This window comes from Anolis sagrei, chromosome 5 (genome assembly GCF_037176765.1).
Source record: "Anolis sagrei isolate rAnoSag1 chromosome 5, rAnoSag1.mat, whole genome shotgun sequence".
NCBI lineage: Eukaryota > Metazoa > Chordata > Lepidosauria > Squamata > Dactyloidae > Anolis > Anolis sagrei.
Genome location: NC_090025.1, coordinates 58,403,018 through 58,427,285, shown reverse-complemented (window position 1 = coordinate 58,427,285; position 24,268 = coordinate 58,403,018). Strand labels below are relative to the sequence as shown.

Sequence of the window (24,268 nt, the reverse complement as noted above, 5' to 3'; positions counted from 1 at the left end):
CGACAGGTTGGAGGTTCGAATCCAGGGAGAGCATGGATGAGCTCCCTCTCTCAGCTCCAGCTCCCCATGTGGGGACATGAGCGAAGCCTCCCTCAAGGATAGTAAAACATCAAAAATATCCAGACGTCCCCTGGGCAATGTCCTTGCAGACGGCCAATTCTCTCACACCAGAAGTGACTTGCAGTTTTTCAAGTCACTCCTGACATGAAAAAAAAAGAATATTACAAACTTTTATATTTTGCTGCTCCTCTTTCATCCCTTTTCTAATTATCCAGTTTGATCCTGCATTGTCCCTCATTATCATTTTACAGTTTGTATTGTATATTTTAATGCACTGGTTAGGGTTAAGCTACACTGTTGAATAAATCACACATTCAATGCAGCTTCCACTTCACTTATAACATGATGAGTACATCTTCAAATGGCACTTCCTTGAATGAACATGACGCCCTTTTATCTTTGATGCAGTTCTTCAGTTTATTGTTTCCATCATATACTTCAGTTGCAATTGGTCATAGGACATCCCCATTCTTGGTTTACATTTCCTTTGTCTTCTTCTAATCTTGGGAAGAAATCTCTTCTTCTTCCTTTTCTGTTGCCAACTTCTCGTTCACTTCATTGATTGTTATAGTTCTCCTTGTCCCTGTGTACAAGCTGCTGAACAGTTGCATTCAGGGTCCTGTCTCGATTTCTATCACATTTTACATTTACTAATATCTCCCAACAATTTGAAGAGATGTGTCACCCTATGGGGCTTCTCTTTCCTTCTGGGTAGTAAAAACTGTGTTTTTGCATTCTTCCCTGGCAATGTTCTGGCTGCAGTTCAGCATTTTTCTGACTCCCAGTCTAGTAGGCTTAATATGGTTGTCTTAATAGTATCAACACATTAATGGAATATGAGGCATTGATGATTCTCACGTCCAGAGTCCCTAAAGAATCGTACTTCAAAATACACTGGGCCAGTAAAAATCACTTATGATGACCCCTCATAATTTCACTTTTCCTGCTGTGTTCTGGATGAATGGAAGTTTGGAAACAACAGTGAAAGGCAACTCAAGATTCCTACAAATCCCAATTTAAACATTTCTAACAGGAAAGAAGCCATGCAAGACCTTGCAGTAAATGTCCCAAGAAGGTGATGACAAGCATCTTCCCAAAAAGAATAAGTAACACCATTTGAAATGCTTGCTTACTTTTTGAGAGCCAAAACGTTCTATACAATTTGGCCCTCTGTATCCACAGATTCTCTATCCATAGATTCAACTATCAACAGTTTGAAAATAGTAAAAACAAAATTTCCAAGAAGCAGAACTTGATTTTGTCATTTTAACACAAAGGACACCATTTTATTCCACCACTGTCTACTTGAGCATGGATTTTGATATCCATGTGGAGTCCTGGAACTAACCACAATTGATACCAAGGTGCTACTGTCTATATGTTTGTTTGTGGGAAATGTATGCAAAAACAACCTTACGAGTGGGTTGCTGTGAGTTTTCCAGGCTATATGGCCATGTTCCAGAAGCATTCTCTCCTGGTGTTTCATCTACATCTATGGCAGGCATCCTCAGAGACTGTAAGGTTTGTGGGAAACTAGGCAATTGTGGTTTTTATATCTGTGGAATGTCCAGGATGGGAGAAAGAACTCTTGTCTGCTTGAGGCATATGTGAATGTTGCAACTGGTCACCTTGATTAGAATTTAATAGCCCCGTAGCTTCAAAGCCGCATTGGTTGCTGACTGGGCTGATCCTTTGTTGTGAGGTATTAGCCGACCCTGACTGATTCTTGTAAGGAATTCCCGTTTTTGAGTGTTGCTCTTTATTTACTGTCAATATTTTTATTATTTCATATATAGTTAATATTTAATTAATTGGTTAAATTAATATTTAATTTAATTAATATTATTTACATATTAAATATTATTTAAATATTAAGTAATATTATTCAGTAAATAAATAAAATAAACAATATTATTTAATATTATATTATATTATTTAATATAATATAAATTAATATTTAATTTAATTCATATTATTTACTGTCTTTATTTACCGTAAGAGTTCTATGAGCCAAACACCTTTGGGCTTGGAACTGAATGAGTTTCTTATATTCATTCTCTCTTTTTTTTCTTAGAGGAAAAATATATTTTCAGTTATTGCCAGGGTAAACACAAGACTATGTTTTAAATGATGTCTCTTTTATTTTCATAACTTATTGCTTGACAAACAGTTTCATCATAGAAGTGCATTCCAAAACAACCGATCTTGAGCCCTGAGTTTATTTAATACTTGACTAAATGAACACAGCATCATTCAGTCCGCTGAAACAAAGTTGCTGAGACAAGCAGACCCCCCTCCCTACTCTCTTTTTAAAAAACAGAACAGTGTTTTAGAGGTTGGTCTTTAACAATGAGAGATTTAAAGCCAAAACTGCAGAGCAAGAGCACCAAATATAGTCAGCAAAACGCTATGTACTGCTATTCCTATAAACACACTAGAGTTGAATCCTGATTAAGCTAGTCACATTTTAAAATAAAATCTTAAGTCATTACTAACTTAAGCCCAACTAACTGCAATGAGGCTAAAGTGTAATTTTCTCCAGTTCTCATAACCAACTAGGATTACTGACTTTTAGGATTTGTATTAGAGTACTGGTTTCAAAAGCTGCAATTTTGTTCATTTTTAAATGAACGCACCTAAGGATAGGTTGCACATATATTATCCTAAAAATATGACACAATAACGTTGTTGTTCAATACCATCTGCTTGCTGTGGTTTTTAACTTTGATTATGTTTTAATGTTTTTTTAATTTGGAATTTTAAATATATTTAATCCTGTTTCAATGTTTGAATACTGGTATATTTTAAACTGTATGCTAATGCTTTTATGTTAAGCCACTCTGAGTCTCCTTTGGGAGACATAAAGTGAGGTTTAAATAAATATAAATATAATAATAATAGACCTTGGCTTAAAGACCTTAGTCTGCACTTAAACATGTGTCCAATGTATGATTGAATACAAAAGCTAGCAAAGCAATCTTGTTTGCTGTGTACTAATCTTTTTGTATTATTATTATTATTATTAATAATAATAATAATTACACAATCCTAGACACTTGGGAAGTGTTCAACGTGTGATCCAATACAACAGCCAGCAGCGTTATTTTGTTTGCTGTGGACTCATCTTGTTGTGTTTCTAATAATAATAATGACGATGATGATGTTTTGTCTTTCATTCGAGGATGCAAATAGCTTCCTTACATCATTTTGATATAATGAAGGTGCTTCCAGAGGATCTACGGATGTAAATTTATCCTACAGTATTGGGAAAGTGGCTTATACTTGGCCATTTATATGCAATGAATTAGCTACAGTGAAATTTTAATAGCAACATATTCAATAGATTGGAAGTGCATTCAATACATTGGAAATATAGGGGAAATGTTTGAATCTTACAGAAGATCCAACTACAACAACAGAAGGTATCAGATGATTTATGTTAAGGTCCCCTCCCCCCCCCCCCCAATTGATTTAAGCAGAAGTTCCCAAGGAATTCAAGGAAGCTTTAAATTTTACTTGGAACACCCATATCATTGCCTGATGAAATATATGACACAATGACACAAGTTAAACACTACATATATAGTGTGTTCAGGAAGAACATGATCGTCCAGTGATGCAGGTAACTTGCTTCTGCATTAAGCATTATCCAGGAACAGTGACAGCAGATTTACTCCTGGTATTTTTGTATCTAGCCACAACTACATAGACACTACTTATCCAAGATGCTATCTGGAATGGCTGTCTAATGGGAACAATAGAATCATATAAGCATGGAAAACTAAATGTACATTTCCTGACAGAGTGCTGACTGCTAGAAAAGAAGATACACAACACACACACACAAGGTCAATTTAAGACCCCCCATTATAACTCTTGTTTTATCACTTGAGAAGAGGCAATCATTCTTCCACTAGGAGAAATCACAATTTTTCTAGGTTGAAGTTTTACCAGTTGCTGCCAACTCCAACTTCTTGTGTTGCTGTTGGATGGTAAAATATAGGCATTCATTCTTTCATTTGGATAAGAAAGTCTTCTTAGAGGATCTTGAGCAGGGACTGGTTGGAGTTGGGTAACTCCCTGAGGACATTCCCAATTAACCTAAAGCTCCTTTCAGTATCTGTGTCTGTACAGTGCAACCCCTGAATCTGCAAGACTGGTATCCTGAGATTTATTTATCCACATCAGATAATATTTTGTTTTCTCTGTGAATACTCTCTAGTATTCTTAGGCCAGAAGTCCTTCATTTTAACATAATCCACTATTATCCACAGGTTTGCATATCTATGAAATATTTGGGAACATGTCCCTTGCAGATATTGGGATTGTACTCTGATGCCTTTTGGTTCCAAGAGGCATCAGAGTATGATTCCACTGTCATTTTGAATATGCAGTTTTTGTAGTTATTTTGCAGGATTACCTGGAGGCTCCAGCAGAACAAGCTTGGTTGAACATTTGCAATAAGATTGGGGTCGGTCACCTGATGCCTTTTAGATGTTTTGGCTATTGGTTGCACTGCCTGAACTTCACTAATCAAACCAAATTAGTTTGTTTTGTTCTCTTCAGCCTTTGGTTAAAGAGAAGACTTAGAATCATAGAGTTGAAAGAGACCATATGGGCCACCCAGTCTAACCCTCTGCCATGCAGGAAAAGTACAATCAAAGCACCCCCAACAAATGGCCATCCAACCTCTGTTTAAAATCTCCAAAGAAGGAGCTTCCACCACACTCCAAGGCAGTGAATTTCAGGAAGAACATCCTGATTTTCTGGTCAGGAAGTTCTTCCTAGCATTTAGGTGGGATCTTCTTTCCTGTAGGTTCTTGTGGGTTTTTTCGGGCTATAGAGCCATGTTCTAGAGGCATTTCTCCTGACGTTTCGCCTGCATCTATGGCAAGCATCCTCAGAGGTAGTGAGGTCTGTTGGAATTAGGACAAAGGGTTTATATATCTGTGGAATGGCTGGGGTGGGGCAAGGAGCTCTTCCCTGCTGCAGTTAGGTGTGAATGTTTCAGCTGATCACCTTCATTAGCATTTGAAGGCTTGCCTGAGCCTGGGAAAATCTCTTGCTGGGAGGTGTTAATCTGTACCTGGTTGTTTCCTCTCCGTTGTTTGGCTGTTGTAATTTTAGAGTTTTTTTTAATACTGGTAGCCAGATTTTGTTCATTTTCATGGTCTCTTCCTTTCTGTTGAAATTGTCCACATGCTTGTGGATTTCAATGGCTTCTCTGTGTAGTCTGACATGCTGGTTGTTGGTGTGGTCCAGCATTTCTGTGTTCTCAAATAATATGTCCAGGCTGGTTCATCAGGTGCTCTGCTATGGCTGACTTCTCTGGTTGAAGTAGTCTGCAGTGCCTTTCATGTTCCTTGATGTGTGTCTGGGCGCTGCGTTTGGTGGTCCCTATGTAGACTTGTCCACAGCTGCATGGTACACGGTAGACTCCTGCAGAGGTGAGAGGATCCCTCTTGTCCTTTGCTGAACGTAGCATTTGTTGGATTTTCTTGGTGGGATTGTAGATTTGTTTGTATGTTGTGTTTCCTCATCAGCTTCCCTATGCGGTCAGTGGTTCCCTTGATGTATGGCAGGAACACTTTTCCTCTGGGTGGATCTTCATCTTTACTCTCGTGGCTTGTTCTTGGTCTTGCAGCTCTTCTGATGTCTGAGGTGGAGTATCCATTGGCCTGGAGAGCCCAGTTGAGGTGGTTCAGTTCATCTTGGAGGAGGTGGGGTTTGCAGATTCTTTTTGCACGGTCTGCCAAGGCTTTAATGGTGCTTCTTTTTTGACTGGGTGATGGTTGGAGTTTTTATGTAGATATCTCTGTGTGTGGGTTTTCTGTAAACGGTGTGACCCAATTGTTGATCTGGTTTGCGGATGACTAGGACATCTAGAAAAGGCAGTCTTCCTTCATTTTCTTTTTCCATGGTGAACTGGATGTTTGGGTGGATGCTGTTAAGATGGTCCAGGAACCTGTTCTTTCCTGTAGTTTGAACCCACTGCTTTGAGCCCTAGTCTTCAGAGCAGTAGAAAACAAGTCTGCTCCCTCTTCCTCATGCCATCCTTTCAACTATTTAAACATGACGATCATGTGTCTGCTCAAACTTCTCTTCTGCAGGCTAAACATCCCCAGCTATTTAAGCCTTTCCTCAAAGAGCATGGTTTCCAGACTTAAGCAGTTACATTTATTTGGTTAGCTGGCTGTCAGTTTTGGATTGCGCGTACATATGGAGATAGAACTATATTTCTTGTATTTCATGAAATTATGGTTTTTCATCATTTACGGAATTATGAAATTCATCATTTCTGTAGGAGCTAAGTAAGCAACTGTAGACATACTGACTACTCCTGCTGACAAAAAAAAAAAAAGAACACAAGGGAATATAAAATCATTTCTTTAAAAAAATCAGGAAAGGAAAGGTTGGCTATTCCAAGGATTTATCTATAGAAATGTCCAGCTTTGTTCTTTAGCCTCCTGCTTCCTACTACTCTTCCCTTCTCTGATTAACTTAAAAATGCTGGATTAGCTCTCCACGCTATTTTGTGCAACCCAGTTTCTTTATCAGGCAACAACCTTTCTCTTCAGCCTCACCCATCTAATGAACTGTTCCACTTCCTAGAGGGAAAGCTGGCACCATTTTCTCCTGTGCAACTAGGGGTGGGACAGTGGGGTCATTTGGAGACTGAGTAGATAACTAGGCAATGGAAAAGAAAAAGACAGGAAGACATAGCGTACTGCTGAATCCAACTTTCTGCAGGTACAGCAATGCAGAAAATAAGAGAAAGCACTTTATTTTTCTTTTATTTATCATGTCAGAAGTGAATTGAGGATACAGTTGTAATGTATTTAAAAATACAAATTTAAAAACTTGGCATTGTACTATCATTTGACCAGAAGCTGGCCACTTGGAGTGCCTCTGGTGCTGCTATAAGAAGGTCCTCCATTGTGCATGTGACAGAGCTCAGGTTGCATTGCAGCAGATGGTCTGTAGTTTGCTCTTCTCCACACTCGCATGTCGTGGACTCCACTTTGTAGCTCTGCATCTCATGGTGCCAGAGTGCAATCTGTTCAGCACCTTCCAAGTTGCCCAGTCTTCTGTGTGCCCGGGAGGGAGTCTCTCATTTGGTATCAGCCATTGGGCAGGTATCAGCCATTGGGCAGGCTAAAACCCAGTGGTTCTGGGTTTTAGCCTGCCACTTTTGGACTCTCGCTTGCTGAGGTGTTCCTGCAAGTATCTCTGTAGATTTTAGAAAACTATTTCTTTTAGAAAGCTATATCAGCTTGCTGGCTGATATCCAAACAGAGAATGGCCTGGAGATATCACTGCCTTGGTCCTTTCATTATTGGCGGCTACTTCCCAATGGCTGTCACATGGTGCAATACCAGTTAAGCAGTAGATTTTCTCCAGTGGTGCAGGGTGTAGACATCCTGTGATAGTGAGGCATGTCTTATTAAGAGCAACATCCACTGTTTTAACATGGTGAGATGTGTTCCACACTGGACATGTGTATTCAGCAGCAGAGTAGCAAAGCACACAGGCAGATGACTTCACTGTATCTGGTTGTGATCCCTAGGTTGTGCCAGTCAGGTTTTGCATTTTATTTCTAGCACCCACTTTTTGCTTGATAGTCAAGCAGTGCTTCTTGTAAGTCAGAGCACGGACCAGGGTAACTCCCAGGTATTTTGGTATGCTGCAGTGCTCAAGCAGGATTCCTTCCCAGGTAATCCTCAGAGTTCAAGATGCTTGTCTGTTCTTAAGGTAAAAAGCATATGTCTGTGTTTTAGATGGATTAGGAAAGTACTGAAAGTACCAGAGAAAATCAGCGTGAAATGTAAGGGAAGACTCACATAAGAACTCATCTAACAAAATTAGTTTTGCTTTCTTCAACCATGGGTTAAAGAGAAAACTTAAGTTTGATTTATTTGCTGTTGGCTGTAACTTTTGGATTACATATGGAGATGGAATATATCCAACCCAGGAGTCCTGTGATATGGGTTCCATGTTATTACATTTTGTCTGTACTGTTCCGTAATGAGATCCCTTTCTTACACTCTCTTTCCTATGCAGCCATTACATTTCACATCTGTGGTTTCCTTCTCATGTTACCTATGCAACATGGGAATTAATCAGGCAAGGTTCTTTTTAGCATAAGTTCTGGGCCATATTCGAAAAAGTTCTGGATAGAAACTGGGGCTGAATTGACATAGGGAGGGGCTACTGCATGGCTCTTCTTCACATTATCTTTGTGATCAGAGCCATTGTTAGGCCTTTCCTTGAAACAGTAAACAATTGCTGAACCTAAAACGTACATCAAAAAACACCCCAAAACCTGAAAGATCTTTTGCACATTCTGTGTATGGATCTTGGTTTGCTTAGAACTGTGTTTCTGAACCAGGGGGTCAGAACCCCTGGGGAGCTCATGAAGAGGTTTCAAAGGGGTCACCAAAGAACATCAGAAAACATATATTTCTGATGGTCTTAGGAACCCCTTTGTCAGAGAAACAGACAGCGAATCCTCCCTCTAAAAGCCCTCCTCTGCTGTGATTGGCCAGCCTCTCAGCCATGGGGAGGGCTGTTTCTGAGACTCCAAGTGGGGAGGGGAGAGCAGGCATGCTCGGCGCATGTGCGGGTGAGGGAGAGCATGTGAGGTTGGAGGGAGGGAGGCTCGCGCCATTGAGTCCCTTCAAGGCATGGGGGTTCTGTGTGCCAAGTTTGGTTCAATTCCATCATTGGTGGAGTTCAGAATGCTCTTTGATTTTAGGTTAACTACAAATCCCAGCAACTACAACTCCCAAAAGTCAAGGTCTATTTCCCCCAAATTCCAGCAGTGTTCACATGTGGAAATATTAGGTATTAGTGCCAAGTTTGGCCCAGATCCATCATTGTTTGGGTCCACAGTGCTCTCTGGATGGGGGGTGAACTACAAATTCAAAACTCAAGGTCAAAGCCCACCAAATCCTTTCACTATTTTCTGTTGGTCATGGGAGTTCTGTGTGCCAAGTTTGGTTCAATTCCATCATTGGTGGAGTTCATAATGCTCTTTTATTGTAGGTGAACTACAACTCCAAAATGACTAAATCAATCCCCAACCCAACTCTAGCAGTATTCAAATTTGGGCGTTTTGGGTATTTGTGCCAAATTTGGTCCAGTGAATGAAAATACATCCTGCATATCGGATATTGACATTACAATTCATAACCTTAGCAAAAGTACAGTTATGAAGTAGCAGCAAAAATAAATTTATGGTTGAGGGGAGGTCACCATGACATGAGGAACTGTATTAATGGGTCGCAACATTAGGAAGGTTGAGAAACACTGGCTTAGAACTAAGCGCACAGCTTGAAGAAGAGTAACAAAGAAGATGAAGCAACATGACGCCTGAACTGAACAATATATTTTAAAAGAAAGCTTGGTTTTTTAAAAAAATGGGCTTCCTTTGGATCTGTACATCCAAAGAATTCATCTTCCCCCGTCCCCAAATGTTTTTATGGTTAGCAATTCCCTAATCAGACACACACCAAGACACACACAAAGAAGAGGAAAAAGATCTTGAGTATTATATTTTTACATACCAAGAGACAATTGTTTTAAGGAAATTTAATATGCTTTGTGGCTGCCTCCAGACAGCTGAGTAATGGCCAAAGCATCAACAGCTGGCAAATGATTCTGCAGGTCTCCCCCTTCTTAAAAAAACAGACTGCTCTTTGAAGGAGTCAATCAGCATAAAGTCAAAATGTCACAATAACGTAGGACTGAGCAGGTAATTTGACAAACTGTGATGTTGGCCTTAAGTAATCTGACTGGCTATCAATTCTCAAAACAGTCTGAAGAGATTTGTGATGCAGGCTGGTTTCCGTCTAGACAGGGAAAGGAGTGTAAAACACATTAGGTAGATACAGCTTAGCAATGACAAGAAAAACCTGTTTCATAATCACTTGGCTGCACGAATCTACAAAGCAGTTTTCTCTCTCCTCTTGACCCCGGAGTGACTGACCTGGTAGATGCAACAATGGCCCATCCAGGGGTTAGTGTGTGGGGCAGCCCTTGGGGACTAATAGATGCACAGATGAAAGCTGTCTCTTTGCTTTCCCTTCAGCTTGTCACACCAGTATATTTTAAAATCTAGCCAATGAACAAAACACTTTAGGAATAGAGGCAGAAAATTCCAGAGCTTGATAACGCTACTCTTTCCCTCTTTGATAGTGACAGGTGAGGGATTTTGGAAGTTGTCATTCAAAGTTGTCAGCTTAATTGTAACATCACTGTAAGCGTTGTATTTTAGACATGTCTGCACTTCTTTGGAAGTCCTTATGTGGAGGGTGAGCCTGGGAGCTGAGCCAGGTTTCCCTCATCCAGCCGGTCTCTCCACCTTCACTTCCACATAATGGCAGCAAGCATTATAATGGCTATTTATTTATCGTGTCAGAAGCAAATTGAGGGTACAGTTGTAATGTATTTAAAGAAACAAAAAAGTTTTAAAACTTTGCATTATACTAAACGTCCTTTGACTAGTAGTTAGCCACTTGGAGTGCCTCTGGTGTTGTTATAAGAAGGTCCTCCACTGTGCATGTGGCATGGCTCAGACTTTATTTTATTTATTTATTGTGTCAGGAGCAAACCAAACAGTTGTACTGTATTTAATTTAAAAATTAAATACAGTACAGTAAAAATAAAAAACACACAAAGTTTGCAAACTTGGCAGTCTATTAGATGTCCTTTGACCAGTAACTGGCCACTTGGAGTGACTCTGGTGCTGCTATAAGAAGGTACTCCATTGTGCATGTGGCTGGGCTCAGACTGTATTGTAATATGTAGTTTGTGGTTTGCTTTTCTCCACACTCACATGTTGTGGACTCCACTTTGTAGCCCCATTTCATAATGTTGGCTCTGCTTCTCATGGTGCCAGAGCGCAGTCTGTTCAGCACTTTCCAAGTCACCCAGTCTTCTGTGTGCCCAAGAGGGAGCCTCTCATTTGGTATTAGCCATGGATTGATGTTCTGGGTTTTAGCCTGCCACTTTTGGACTCTTGCCTGCTGATGTATTCCTGCAAGTATCTCTGTAGATACTAGAAAGCTATTTTTTTTTTTTTTGCTATCTGCTTCTCTGACCCTGGAACTCAACTTATAATGGCTGAAGTATCTGCTACGAGTTGCTATTATCATGTCATATGTTCCTGCCAAATCTCTTTCAACATTTGCTCCTCCAAACCATATATGGGCTCTTTTGAATATGGATTTCCTTCTGCTGAGTATCTCTGATGTAAAACACAGTTATAATATCAAAGTATGATTGAATTGAAAGCTATACAAAAGTACATCTATTTTAAAAAAGGACAACCCACCAATTAAAGGGTCATTTCAGACAATTCTGATTTTTGCTAGTCAATAAATGGAAAACTGAGTCAGGGGCCCTAGCCTCTTTTTAAAGGAGTACGAAGAAGGCATTTTCATGCTAATGTAAATAAAGCCAAAGTGATAATGGAATACACTCTGAGCAAGGAGAAGAGAAAGTGGTGTTTTAGGAAGAAGTAATGGCGCAGCAGGTTAAAACGCTGAACTTGCTGACCAAAAGGTTGGCAGTTTGAATCTGGGGAGCGGGATGAGCTTCCACTGTTAGCCCCAGCTTCTGCCAACCTAGCAGTTCGAAACCATGCAAATGTGAGTAGATCAATAGGTACCACCTTGGAGGGAAGGTAACAGCGTTCCATGCAGCCATGCTGGCCACATGATCTTGGAGGTGTCTACAGACAACGCCAGCTCTTCGGCTCAGAAATGGAGATGAACACCACCCCCCAGAGTCAGACACAACTTAACTTAATGTCAAGGGAAAACTTTTACCTTTGCCATACCATCTCACTGCTTTAATATGGAAGCAACTGTTTCCTATGTATACCTCTAATGTTCCCTTGTATTATATCGAGTTGCAATTGGGACAATAAGCATTATTGTCCTATATTTTAGATGAAAGAATGAAGGCTACCCAAAAACAAGCTCCAAACTAGGAACTTCTTGATTCCTAGCCCCTATCATGCTTGCAAATGGTATTAAATGTTATGAATGAATAAATATGTGGACATTTCTGTGTAATGCCAACCTCTATGGGTGCATGTATATTCTCATAGCCTGCCAATTTATGGCAACCATATGAATATCATCGGGCAGTGGTTCTCAACTCCCAAAAATCCCAGCCAGTTTACCAGCTATTAGGATTTCTGGGAGTTGAAGGCCAAAACATCTAGGGAACCACAGGTTGAGAACCACTATAATGTTTTCTTAGGCAAGGAATACTCAGATGCGACTTTGCCAATTACTTCCTCTGAAGTATAGCCTACAGCATCTGGTATTTGTTAGCAGATTCTCATCCAAGTACCAACCGGGTCTGACTCTGCTTAGTTTCCAAGATCAGACAGGATCTGGTGCTTTCAGGGTATTTAGGCTGCGCCTGCCAACATATAGTGTTCTTTTGAAAAAGTTACTTTTTACTATAGTCTCCAATGACAAAGTTCTGAACACCTAGCCATGCTATCTGGGAAAGTATGAGAGCTGTAATCCAAAACGTAACTTTTCTGATATCATTGTTCTTTTATTGCTGAGCTGCTACCAGCCAAGGAGAAGGTTTTTACTAGCTGGTGCTGATGCAGCAGCAACCACATTAACAGGACCAAAGAGTCTGTTTGCCCAATGAATGGGAAGCATTTATATATATAAAAAATCCTGGGTAAACAGGAAGGATCCCTATGACACATCCAGGAGCTTCAGTCACACACCGTAACTGCAGAAATATTACAAACCAAACACATGCACAGAAGTTCTGTCTCCCCTTTTATTTCAGAGCTGGCAAATTCTATATGTTTCATACTACTATATATACTAAACTAGGAATTTTTGGTTATTTCTTTTCCCCAAGATAGCTCTACTTTAGACAAAAACGTTCAGAATCTGAAGACAACATTGTCAGTTTTCATGTTAGTTTGGGATTGTGGAATTTGGAATCTAAAAATAATATTTCCCAGGCTCTTCATTTAACTCAGGGGCCAATCCAGAAAGTAAAATATAGTTTTGCACAATCTGGTTTCATAATTTGATTTAACAGAAGGTAATATTTAGTTATCATCAATCACAATGGAAGCTATAGTCAAATCAGAAGCTGTTGCATGTACTATGAACAATAAAAAGACAATAGTTGGAGAACAACTTAAGCATAAACTTTATCTAAAATTATTAAAGTGAGGTACTGTAGTTTGGATATTTCATGAGACAAGAGACCCATCTGAAAAGATCATGAAGCTTGGCAAAGATGAAGGCAGTAGGAAAAGAAGAAGCCTTTTTGTGTGTGTAAGGAGTGACTTGAGAAACTGCAAATCACTTCTGGTATGAGAGAATTGGGTATCTGCAAGGACGTTACCCAGGGGACACCCAGGTGTTTTGATGTTTTATCATCCTTGTGAGAGGCTTCTCTCATGTCCCCACATGAGGAGATGGAGCAGACAGAGGGAGCTCATCTGCGCTCTCTCCGGATTTGAACCTCTGCTCTGTCGGTCTTCAGTCCTGCTGCCACAAGGGTTTAACCCATTGCACCACCGGGGGCTCCACAGAAAAAGACTATATTACTGTAAATGGATTGATTCAATCCAAAAGCTCTTGGAGGTTATTTTGATTCACTCATTCACAGAGGCACAATTGTGCTGGCTGAACTGCTGACCTGACGGTTGGCAGTTCTAATCTGTGAGATAGGTGAGCTCCCATGTGTCAGCTCCAGTTTCCCATGCTGGGACATGAGAGAAGCCTCCCACAGCATGGTAACACATGCAGGCATCCCCTGGGCAATGTCCTTGTAGATGGTCAGTTCTCTCACATCAGAAGCGACTTGCAGTATATTCTCAGGTCGTTTCTGACACAATAAAAAACAAACAAACAAACAAACAAACAGAGGCACAATAAACTGAAGCTGACTTGATGGCAAATAACAATAAATTTCATGGTCTAACCAAAAGCAAAGCTATGGATGTGGAAAACCAAAACATTATTTGAGAATGAAAAGGGATGAGCCACTGGGGTTTCCCACTTTAGTTATGGAAATATTTGCTGTTTCACTAATAAAGGAACTGATGTAAACCACAGGGTAGCATGACCTGAAATCTGTGACAGGAGAATAGACTGCCTTGAAAGGGGTTTCATGTTACCACTCCCTTGCAGAAACATTATGCTATTTAGCTTCAGTGCAAACACAAAAAGCAAGGGAACAAAAGGAATGTTCTTTCACATGATGCTTACCAGGTTCAGCTGCAGACCGGGGCTCTGCTTATCCCATCATCCGAATGGAGAACAGGGAATAGAAGGGAAAAGAACAAGATACATTAGAAAGCATATAAAAAGCTGAAAAGTTCCATGGAGAAGTAATATTAGACAACTAAAATAGCTTGATAATTGGACAGTATGACAAAGGCAGTTAAAATTACACTCAAAAGAAACATTTCCTGAACATGAATCCGATGATGACACAAAAGAAAACAAGACTGAAGTGCGTATTCCTACTGGTGTCTTTATATAGCAGGCGGATATTTCAATAAAAAAGAAGCCTAGCACTTACTTTTTTGAAGGATTCGGAAATCTGGCGAATCTTGAATTTCTGTCCCTTGCCGAAACCACATGACATGCAAGGGAGGTGCTCCCCTCACTCTGCACTCAAGAACAACCACTTGTCCTTCGCTTGCTGTTGAATTTTGCAGCTCCTGAAAGTTCAGAGATTATTTTAACAAAATTGACACACACCCCTTTATGATTTCCAATCTCGGCATTAACAATGTACTCCAAATAGTAATGTGCACCATGTAATAATGGTGTAATAACTAATTCTGCAAATCAGAATTGTATCAATATGACCTACCAGCAAAAAATCTACAGGACAGACATCACCCTATTTCAAATGGAGTAGCTTTTAATAGGATAATAATAACAATAATAACAATTTAGTTATACCCCACCACCATCTCCCCAAAGGGACTCAGAGTGTCTCATAAAAGGACTCAATAGTGCAAGCACACTAAATACAAGTACATAAACAATGCTACAACGGCAATAACAAATGGCATATTACCATAAAAACCCCACTAGTTAAAAATTCAATAAAATGCAACAATAGCTGCAAATATAAAACAACTGCAATCAATATCAGTACCATAAAGTGCAAAGTGAAATAATCACCAAGTCCTTGAGTATAATCATTAAGGATTCCTAAACAAGGTCAGAGGCCTGTTTGAAGAGCCATGTTTTCAAATTTGTTTGGAAATCTTGGAAAGTGGGGGGCTAATCTAATCTCTCTAGGGAGGGCATTCCTAAGCCAGGGGGGCACCACCGAGAAGACCCTCTCTCTTGTCCCCACCAGTTGCATTTGAGATGGAGGTGGGACCGAGAGGAGGGCCTACCCAGAGCCCACGCTGGTTCATAGAAGGAGATGCAGTCTCAAATATAAGTTGGACCTGAACTGTATAGGGATTAAGTCATCCTTTTGTTGATACCTTATTGTGCAATGCAAACTATTATGAAAGTATGACTTTATCCACTTAGAAGTCAGTGGTAGCGTCACCACATCAACACTCCTTTCAGAAGGACTTTCACAACACAATCACCAGGTTGTTTGTGACATAGGCTTCTTTGTCACACTGGAAGCACAGGTTTTGTCATCTATTTGATGGTTCAGTGAAATTGTAACAATGATGATTCAGATCAATTAAAATAAACAAGTACATATTTCTTCTATATGTAATGTAGACAAACAGCAGCAGAGGTTCAAACTTTACTGGTGTTTATGTGTTTTTAAATCCTTTCAATAATTTGAAAATTTTAATGTGGTTTAATATTGCTTTTTGATTAATAATGTTAGTTCAGATAATTCAACCAAGCTCTATTTTTGATGCTCTCCATAGAAATTTATTTCACAAGGATCTCTTTGGTGTTTGCAAGCACAGGAGAAGCTGCCAGGCAGGAAAGTGAGAGGCATCAAAAGAAGCAGGAGTTATACAAGAGTTGGAGAGCTTTTCAAAGGATGAATAACAACACTTGGATAAAAGGTCAAGCCAAAGCAGAGGAATGATGGGGCAAGGTTGCAGACATGGACACACTCTTGCATCATACATTAACTGAGAATCGTGGCAATAAATCATTCTTTTTCTGATGGGATGCTTGCAGTTGAAAGATGGGGTTTTCCATAAAAAGATATCTGGCTTCCAAAAAGCTATCTGATCTTGCAGAAACATTTTTTTGATACAAAACTGCTAGATAACTGATGGTCATTGTCACTACTTTATCTCTTAAAGATATGCATAAATGGCAATTTGAAAATAATGATTTTAACATATGTATATACATTATGAAATCTGAAGGAAAAGAAATGAGCAACATGTTCTTATGTAGTTACAGGACACACTTATCTGAAGATCTGATATCTATCTGTACAACTAACAAAATCCTGTCAAGTTAGGAGTGTTAATATGAGAAAGCCAGCATGGTGTAATGGTTTGTGTGTTGAATTACAATTGTGGAAACCAGCATTTGATTCCCTGCCCAGCTATGGAAATCTAATGTTTGTTTTTTTTCATGTCAGGAATGACTTGAGAAACTCCAAGTCACTTCTGGTATGAGAGAATTGGCCATCTGCAAGGACATTGCCCAGGGGATGCCCAGATGATTTACCATCCTGTGGGAGGCTTCTCTCAGGTCCCTGCATGGGGAGCTGGAGCTGACAGATGGGAGCTCACCCACTCCCTGGATTCAAACTGCTGACCTTTTGGTCATCAGTCCTGCCGGCACTGGGGTTTAACCATTGTGCCACCGGGGGCTCCTCTAATGGGTGACCTTGAGTGAATCATACACTCTCAGTCCTAAAAAAAACCCCATGATATGTTTGCCTTAGGGGAGAAACGTCTTGAAGGTACACAGCAAGAAAGTGTTAATGCAGTTTAAACTATCAATGTATTTTTAAAAAATTCTTGGGGTGAAACAAGTGATGTATTGAAATTCCAGTGGAGAAATCAGACCTTTGTAAAAATAGGTCCAGCATGACCAGGTTTTGATCCATCTAATCTGCAGAAGTATGAAGTAGGACTTTGGACCTGAAAAAAGAGTTAAGAGACAGACATTTGCAAAACCATTAGTAATATAGAGTTTCTATAACAATACTCGAAACCTCAGTTATACATTTCACCCAATGCAGCAAATACTGTGAATGTGCACCTGCTCCATGTCTTGCCAAACAAAACCTACTGACATCACTGGTAAGAATTACAGCCAAACACTATCTGGAAGTCAGGTCACACACATTCCACCACTTTGTCTGGTATATGATGGACAAAAATTGTTTCCAGTTTATTTCCCTATTTTTTAAAATCATGTAAGAAGCGAATTGAGAATATACTGCAAGTCGCTTCTGATGTGAAAGAATCGGCTGTCTACTGAGACGTTGCCCAGGGGACACCCGGATGTGTTACCATCCTGTGAGAGGCATGAGAAGCTGGGGCCGAGAGGCAGGAGCTCATCACGTCTTGCGATTCGAACCACCGAACTGCAGGCCTTCAGGTCAGCAGTTCAGCCGGCACAAGGGTTTAACCCATTGTGCCACTGCGGCTCCCAATGCTGACAACTTATAATGCCCAACATTCTTGTAAGTGTACCAGGAAAAGAGCTTTGTGATGAAAACATTAGTGACTCTGAATTTTGAATATCAATGTGAAGAAATGCAAAGATTAAAATTTAATATTTTAATGTAAAGTTTGCATTTAATATTTTAATACAAATGGCAGAGAAACAAATAAAAAACAAATAGTTGTGAGAAGTTTTGATGATCCATAGTACTTAATGCCATTAGGACAAGGGTGAGCAAAGGCATTTTTGACACCTCGTCTTGAGGGTTAAAAGAAATTTTAACTAACACTGGGGACATTCAATGATAGACATTTATGTGAATCGAATAGGTCCTGGAAGGTTTGCACCAGAAAACTCATAACTTGAAATTCCTTCAGGAGTCTCTGGGAATACATTAGCCATTAGCTTCCTTCTTTACTTGGAAATAAGTCTCATTGAGCATAGTGGTCCATATCAACAAATATACACCTGAGCACATAAAAGACTGTGCTATAGCTTTAGTGCAAATGGCTCATCTTCTTGTCAAGTTGCAATCAACAACATAAGGCAAAGCCCACAGTACAGGGCACCAAGCCCCTAGTCCTCCCCCTTCCCCCAAATTGTGATCAATGACACTTCATTAAGTGATTCTATAAATGGAAGTTGAAAGAGTAAAGATCATTTTGTCGGCACATTGTTTGAGTTGAGACTCTGAGGACATGAGTAAACTTGTGTGCCTAAAGCATGCTTACCTGCTGACGAGGCACTGCAATAGGTTGGATTACGGCTGTAGTGATTCCAGCCTTCGGAGCAGAAGGTCCTATCGTTAAAGAAACAGAAGTGCTTTTCTTTTGAGCCCTGGATAAAACAATTGATTAAAAAGACAAAAAAGAGGAAAATTAGCCAAGGCAACAATGCAGTGGCAGACACTGTAATCCAGCACATCCGGAGAGCACCACGTCGGAGAACCCTGGTCTGTTTTCACAATCAATTCAATCAGTCTTTGCCACAGAAATCACAATTCCCATAGTCAAGGTCACAAATTATTGAAATTTCCTATGTCCTGATATAACCAGACAGCAGAGGAAATGGAACTCCTGCAGTCAACATGTGCAATACAGCATAATTATACAATAAATAGTTAACCTTAACATTCCTTGGCAAAATGACAAGTGTTTTATTTGGGCAATTCTATTGGACGGGATACAATTTGCTAGTTATGCTTGGAAGAAACCCCATTAACAATTCCATGGAGAGGATTTTCCTTTGTCTGCAACACTTGCAATAAGATATTATCTTTCTCTCCACACCGTCCATCTTTTTGCACTCTTTAAAACTTTGCCCTGGAGAATTTCCCTAATTTTGAGAGCAAATATTGGAAGTGCCATGTATGTGTGTGTGAACATGTTTATGGAGAGAGTCAGCTCTTCTAGAAATGCCTTCCCAATTGGATCCTGAACTTTGTTTCTATGACACAGGCAAATTGCAAATATTATTCATCTACAGATAATACTCATAATTCATCACAAAGGTTGGATATAATACTTTGACATACACATTTTATCACACAAGATAAACAAAATGAGCGTCTTTCCCCCATTTTCATAAGAAGCTTTTAAATCTTTAGTTACCCCAGGGCCATGGTGGTGCAACGGCTTAAACCACTGAACTGTTGAATGTGCTGACCTAAAGGTTGGCAGTTCGAAGCTGTGGGTCGGGGTGAGCTCCACTGTTAACCCTAGCTCCTGCCAACCTAGCAGTTCAAAAACATGCAAATGTGAGTAGATCAATAGATACCACTTTGGTAATAAAGGCACCTAAGCAGCCATGGAGGTTTCTGTGGACAATAGGCTCCTCAGCTTGGAAATGGAACAAGAGCACCTCTTTATGCCCAGAGTTGAGCACCACCTCCAGAAAGCCAGAGGTGAAAGGGGAAGCCTTTACCTTTGTTCTGTGTATTTGTATGTCATTGTTATTCCACTGTATTAAGGCACTGAATGTTTGCCTATCTGTGTATGTTGTAATCTGCTCTGAGTCCCCTCGGGGAGATAGAGCGGAATACAAATAAAGGGTATTATTATATTATTACTATTACTATTACTATTACTATTATTATTACACAGCTTCAGGTACAGATGGGTGACAGGTTTAATGACAAACTGATAATTATTTCTTTCCACAAAAACATAAAGGTAAAAAACAAAATTACAAAAGCCTGCTTGACTATTTCTTCCAAACTGACTTTGAAGGTCCAGCATAGGTGTTCTCTAAATGGACACTCTGAACCAGATTTTGTACCTGTGTCATCCTATATTTAAATATCAGTACAACATTCCAACACAGACGGATTGTGAATTAACAATGGTTAAACTCTCCCTCCCCCAAAAGTCGCCGAAGAAGAAATAGGTGAAGCTGAACAGCTTTATCATTATCACTGTAGAGAGACCTTCCATATAAACGTACTGTGGCATGGCTCCAGATTTTGATCTGAAAATTTCACTGTCAGAATCTGAAGAGCTGGCACCTGGATAGGGTAGAAAATAGCAGATTTAGGGGTGAAACAAGCTGTTATGAAACTTAAAACTCTCAACTTCCTACGTTTACAGAGTCACAATTCATATTTATGGCTTATTTTATAACATATTTTCAACATTTAATATTTCTTGAGAAATATTGGTAACCATAGCTATTCCTGTTGTACCCTGTTACAGGAAATAGGAACTAGGTTTTTCTATTTTAAAAATAATTAAAAAGTTCCTACCACCCCAAAGACCTTGAACTGCTGCTTGTGGCCTATGGGCTACCCTTTTGTCACTCCTGTTGTAGATGCTTACAAAATATAAATGTGCCCTTTTATAAAAAATAATAATAATTGTATATAAAACACAATGAGAATATTAGGTCTAGATCAGTGTGAAACTGGTGGGCCACAGATGAGTGCTAAGCTCCAAGCTATTACTTGCTAGTCCTCATTAAATTTCTAGGAAAACAAGAAACAGCTGTAATGAACAGCTGTACTCAACACACATATACAGATCCCTGGGACACTGGGAAAAATACTGTTTCAGATCACTTGGGATCCACTGGTTTAGAATAGTGCTTAAACTTTTCTCATTCACAACCTTTTTCCACCTGAGAAATTTGTTTGCAACCCCAGGTAAACAGGTATATAAAATAGGTATAAAAATCAAACAGTTACAGATAATAAATTATTTATTTATTTATTTATTTATTTATTATTTGCACTTGTTAACCGCCACTCTCAAGCCCGAAGGCGATTAGGATTTGCAAGGCTTCCTAAACATGCTGATTTTCCTTTTTATGAAGCGCAGCTAGGTCTACTGCAAACACTACACATAGTTGCTAACAGATTTGAATAAATGTCTTGATGGTATTCAGAAACCTTTTACTGTTGCCATTTCTTTGTGACCCAATATTGAGCTACGAGGACCCCATTTGAGGTTGGGACCCACAGTTTAAAAAACAGTGCTTTAGAAGACCTATGAAGACAGAAAGGAATGGTACAAATACAAACATGTTATTGCAGTTGTTTATCAATGTATCGTTGAAGGCTTTCATGGTCAAAATCACTGGGTTTGTTGTAGGTTTTTCGGGCTGTATGGCCATGTTCTAGAAGCATTCTCTCCTGAGGTTTTGCCTGCATCTGTGGCAAGCATCCTCAGACAATGTGAGGTTTTGAGGATGCTTGCCCTTTTATAAAAAATAAGGCAAAACATCAGGAGAGAACATGGCCACACAGCCAAAAAACAACAACCCAGTTGTTTATCAGTTGCACAGGTTTGCCCTTTCCTATAAATCTCTTAGAACAGTGGTTCTCAACCTCTGGCTCCCCAGGTGTTTTGGCCTACAACTCCCAGAAATCCCAGCCAGTTTACCAGCTGTTAGGGTTCCTGGGAGTTGAAGGTCAAAACATCTGGGGATGCACAGGTTGAGAACTACAGTCTTAGAACCAAGACACGTGATACATGGTATATAAAGAGTGCAGCCATGCTTTCTTACCTTCAACAAATAGTTCTGCGGATGTAGAATCAGAGCCAACAGAATTTGAGGCCAGGCAGCAGTAGCGACCTGTATCGTCCTCAAAGGCTTCTGTTATAACTAGCGTATGAAGTCCTCCACTTTCACAACAGATCTGTATATCAGGGGAATTGTGTAGTTGTTTTCCTTCACAGAACCACCTGTGATGAATGAAAATTTAAAAAAAATTAGAGCCAGATTAAGATAGAAGTAAGTCACACAAGTAGAATACATTATAAGAAGAATGACTTCTGGTCGCCAAATTACTCAAGAGCTTCAGAAACATTTTCTTTCAGACTCCACTGTAAAGAGGTATTGCTTTCAATCTAGTAAGTACTTGACTAGTTAATGAGCATACACGTTACAAGAACTCTACATTTTTTTGGTCAGGTCTGGACTGAACAGTTGGCAAAGATTACCAAACAAGGTAATGTATAAAAGATGCTATAAAGTTTCATGGAGCAAGAGGATTTGGGGAATTTCATTCCCTAGTCCTGCCTTCTGGAACAGGCCAGAATTGGGAAAGAGTTAATGAACGATGTTTTTCCACAACCCCACCAAAGATATGTTCTCTTTCTTTGACTTGTTGTTTTTGTTTGTTTGTTTTGTTTTAATATAACAAGATCTTCTTGGGGAGTTATGCCACAGGAACCTGAACTTCCAGCGTGTTTCACATACCAAGTCCGTACAGTGAGATAATCAAAGCATGTTATTTAGGGCACATATGCTTTCTCTCTTTTGGCTTTCACATATTGCTGTGTTTTCTGTATCATTCATGTGCTGCATATTTATGAGATGCAGATTTGTGTACCTGTAACAACGTGTAGATCATTTTGTATTTACACAGGCCTTCATGCTTAGTCTGGGAAGCTGGTGTGCACATACCAATGCTCAGTGGTAGGACTTATATATGTAAACATGCACATATGCAGTTCAATCCTATGAAGGTTGAGAACCACTGGTCTAAATGAATCCCATTTTGAGCATTTCATGAATCCAAATGACATGTCTCCAAAGACTGTTTCCTTTCTCCATGCTGACTTATCTTCAATCTTACTATGTCTGGATTCTAAAGTACTCCTGGGCCAGTCAGGAAAATAAAGAAAACAGACAGTAGGCAGTGGTGGAACCTGAGAAGAGCTTGTGTTTACTCAGTTATTTATTAATATTAATACCTAAGTTGAGGGAGGGAAAAAGAATCGTAGTCCTCCAAATGTTGATCATATATAACTTACAAGGTATACATTGTCTTATATTAATGCATATGTTTAAAAAAGCACTATGTGAAGGTTTAGGAACTTAAATAGAAATTAATGTCTGGATATTCTGTTTTAAACTTTACATCCTTCCAGTTTAGAAAGACTAGTCAGTAACAATATGCATCCATGTTGAAAATTAACAGTTTCTTAAGCTTCAGCGGAGAGTGTTAATCCATAATTTGCTTTAAACAGTAACTTGAAGGAAATTGCAAAGAGGTTACAAAGTCCTGAAACATGTTGCAAGAGATGTTTGTTTCTAGTCTACATTACAGATACCCAATGGATGCAGTCATATTACTGTATATATTATATGCTCCAAGCCTTTGAAGGTGTATAATTTAGAGGTTAAATCCAACAAGCAGGATCATATCACAGAGTAGATACTTTTTGTCATAGAAGGCCTAGAATTCATTTTTAGTAGTCGTGCCCTTCCTTTTCCAAATAGGGCTTGCAGACTAAATTTCAGTCAAAGCATCGACACATGAAATTGTAGAGTCTGTTTTCCATTTAAAAAACAAAATGAGAATTTGCTTCCTCACTCCAAGATAAACTTATAGCAACCCCTTCCCATGTTCTTTGTTACTATTTCACATGACTGCAAGAAACAGGGCCAAATTTGAAATGGATAACTATTAAATGTCAGGTTGGCTATTGACTTCCAAAAATGTTTCCTTGACGTGTCTGACAACTCTTCCCAAGTTTTGCATTAAGTCTGTGGAATAAGAGAATTCACCTCACATTAGTCAAACAACCAGTTAATTGAGTTCAATATTGTCTGCACCAGAGACAGCTGTCCTTATGCTCTCCAGGTGTTGTTGGAGTACAACTCCCATAATCCTTGATCATTGGTCATGTTGATAGAAACTGTAACCCAAAAGAACACCAAGTGGCCTACAGTGAGAAGCACTGCATCTTCTGATTTCAACCAGGTATCTCTCTCCAACCTCCTCAGATGTGCCAAAGACTGAATTTCTGCATTCAAGTGATGTGTTCCACCACCAAGGCACAGTATTCCTCTATAGTGTTTTTATACAACATCCCTTTAGTATTCTCATAATCATTTCCTTCCAAGTTAGTCACCAAGATGTTTTAGTTTGATGCTGACCATTTCACTTCCAACCGCTCTTAAGGAACATCCATCTATAAAGCACTTGTACCTTAGATTACTATCAAATTAACTAGTTTAGTTACCTATTATAATTTCATATGGATGCAACTCACAAACCTGAAGAGTACAGCTCCTGTTAATTTGTCCAGAATATTAACATGGACAAAAAAATCTAGGATCATCAACCAAGC

General features: G+C 39.4%; 1 protein-coding gene across 5 annotated transcripts in view; it reads right to left on the bottom strand.

The window, feature by feature from the left end:
• Window positions 1–24,268, bottom strand: part of PALLD (palladin, cytoskeletal associated protein) — a 299,404-nt gene that overhangs the window by 162,127 nt on the left and 113,009 nt on the right. For all 5 annotated transcript variants that reach the window (XM_060778729.2, XM_060778730.2, XM_060778731.2 and 2 more), the window contains 6 exons: window positions 21,693–21,871; window positions 20,136–20,196; window positions 18,425–18,530; window positions 17,090–17,164; window positions 14,644–14,785; window positions 14,328–14,351 (listed from right to left, as the gene is read on the bottom strand). In XM_060778729.2, coding sequence (XP_060634712.2) covers window positions 14,328–14,351; window positions 14,644–14,785; window positions 17,090–17,164; window positions 18,425–18,530; window positions 20,136–20,196; window positions 21,693–21,871 — 587 coding nt within the window. The remainder of the gene's footprint in view (window positions 1–14,327; window positions 14,352–14,643; window positions 14,786–17,089; window positions 17,165–18,424; window positions 18,531–20,135; window positions 20,197–21,692; window positions 21,872–24,268) is intronic.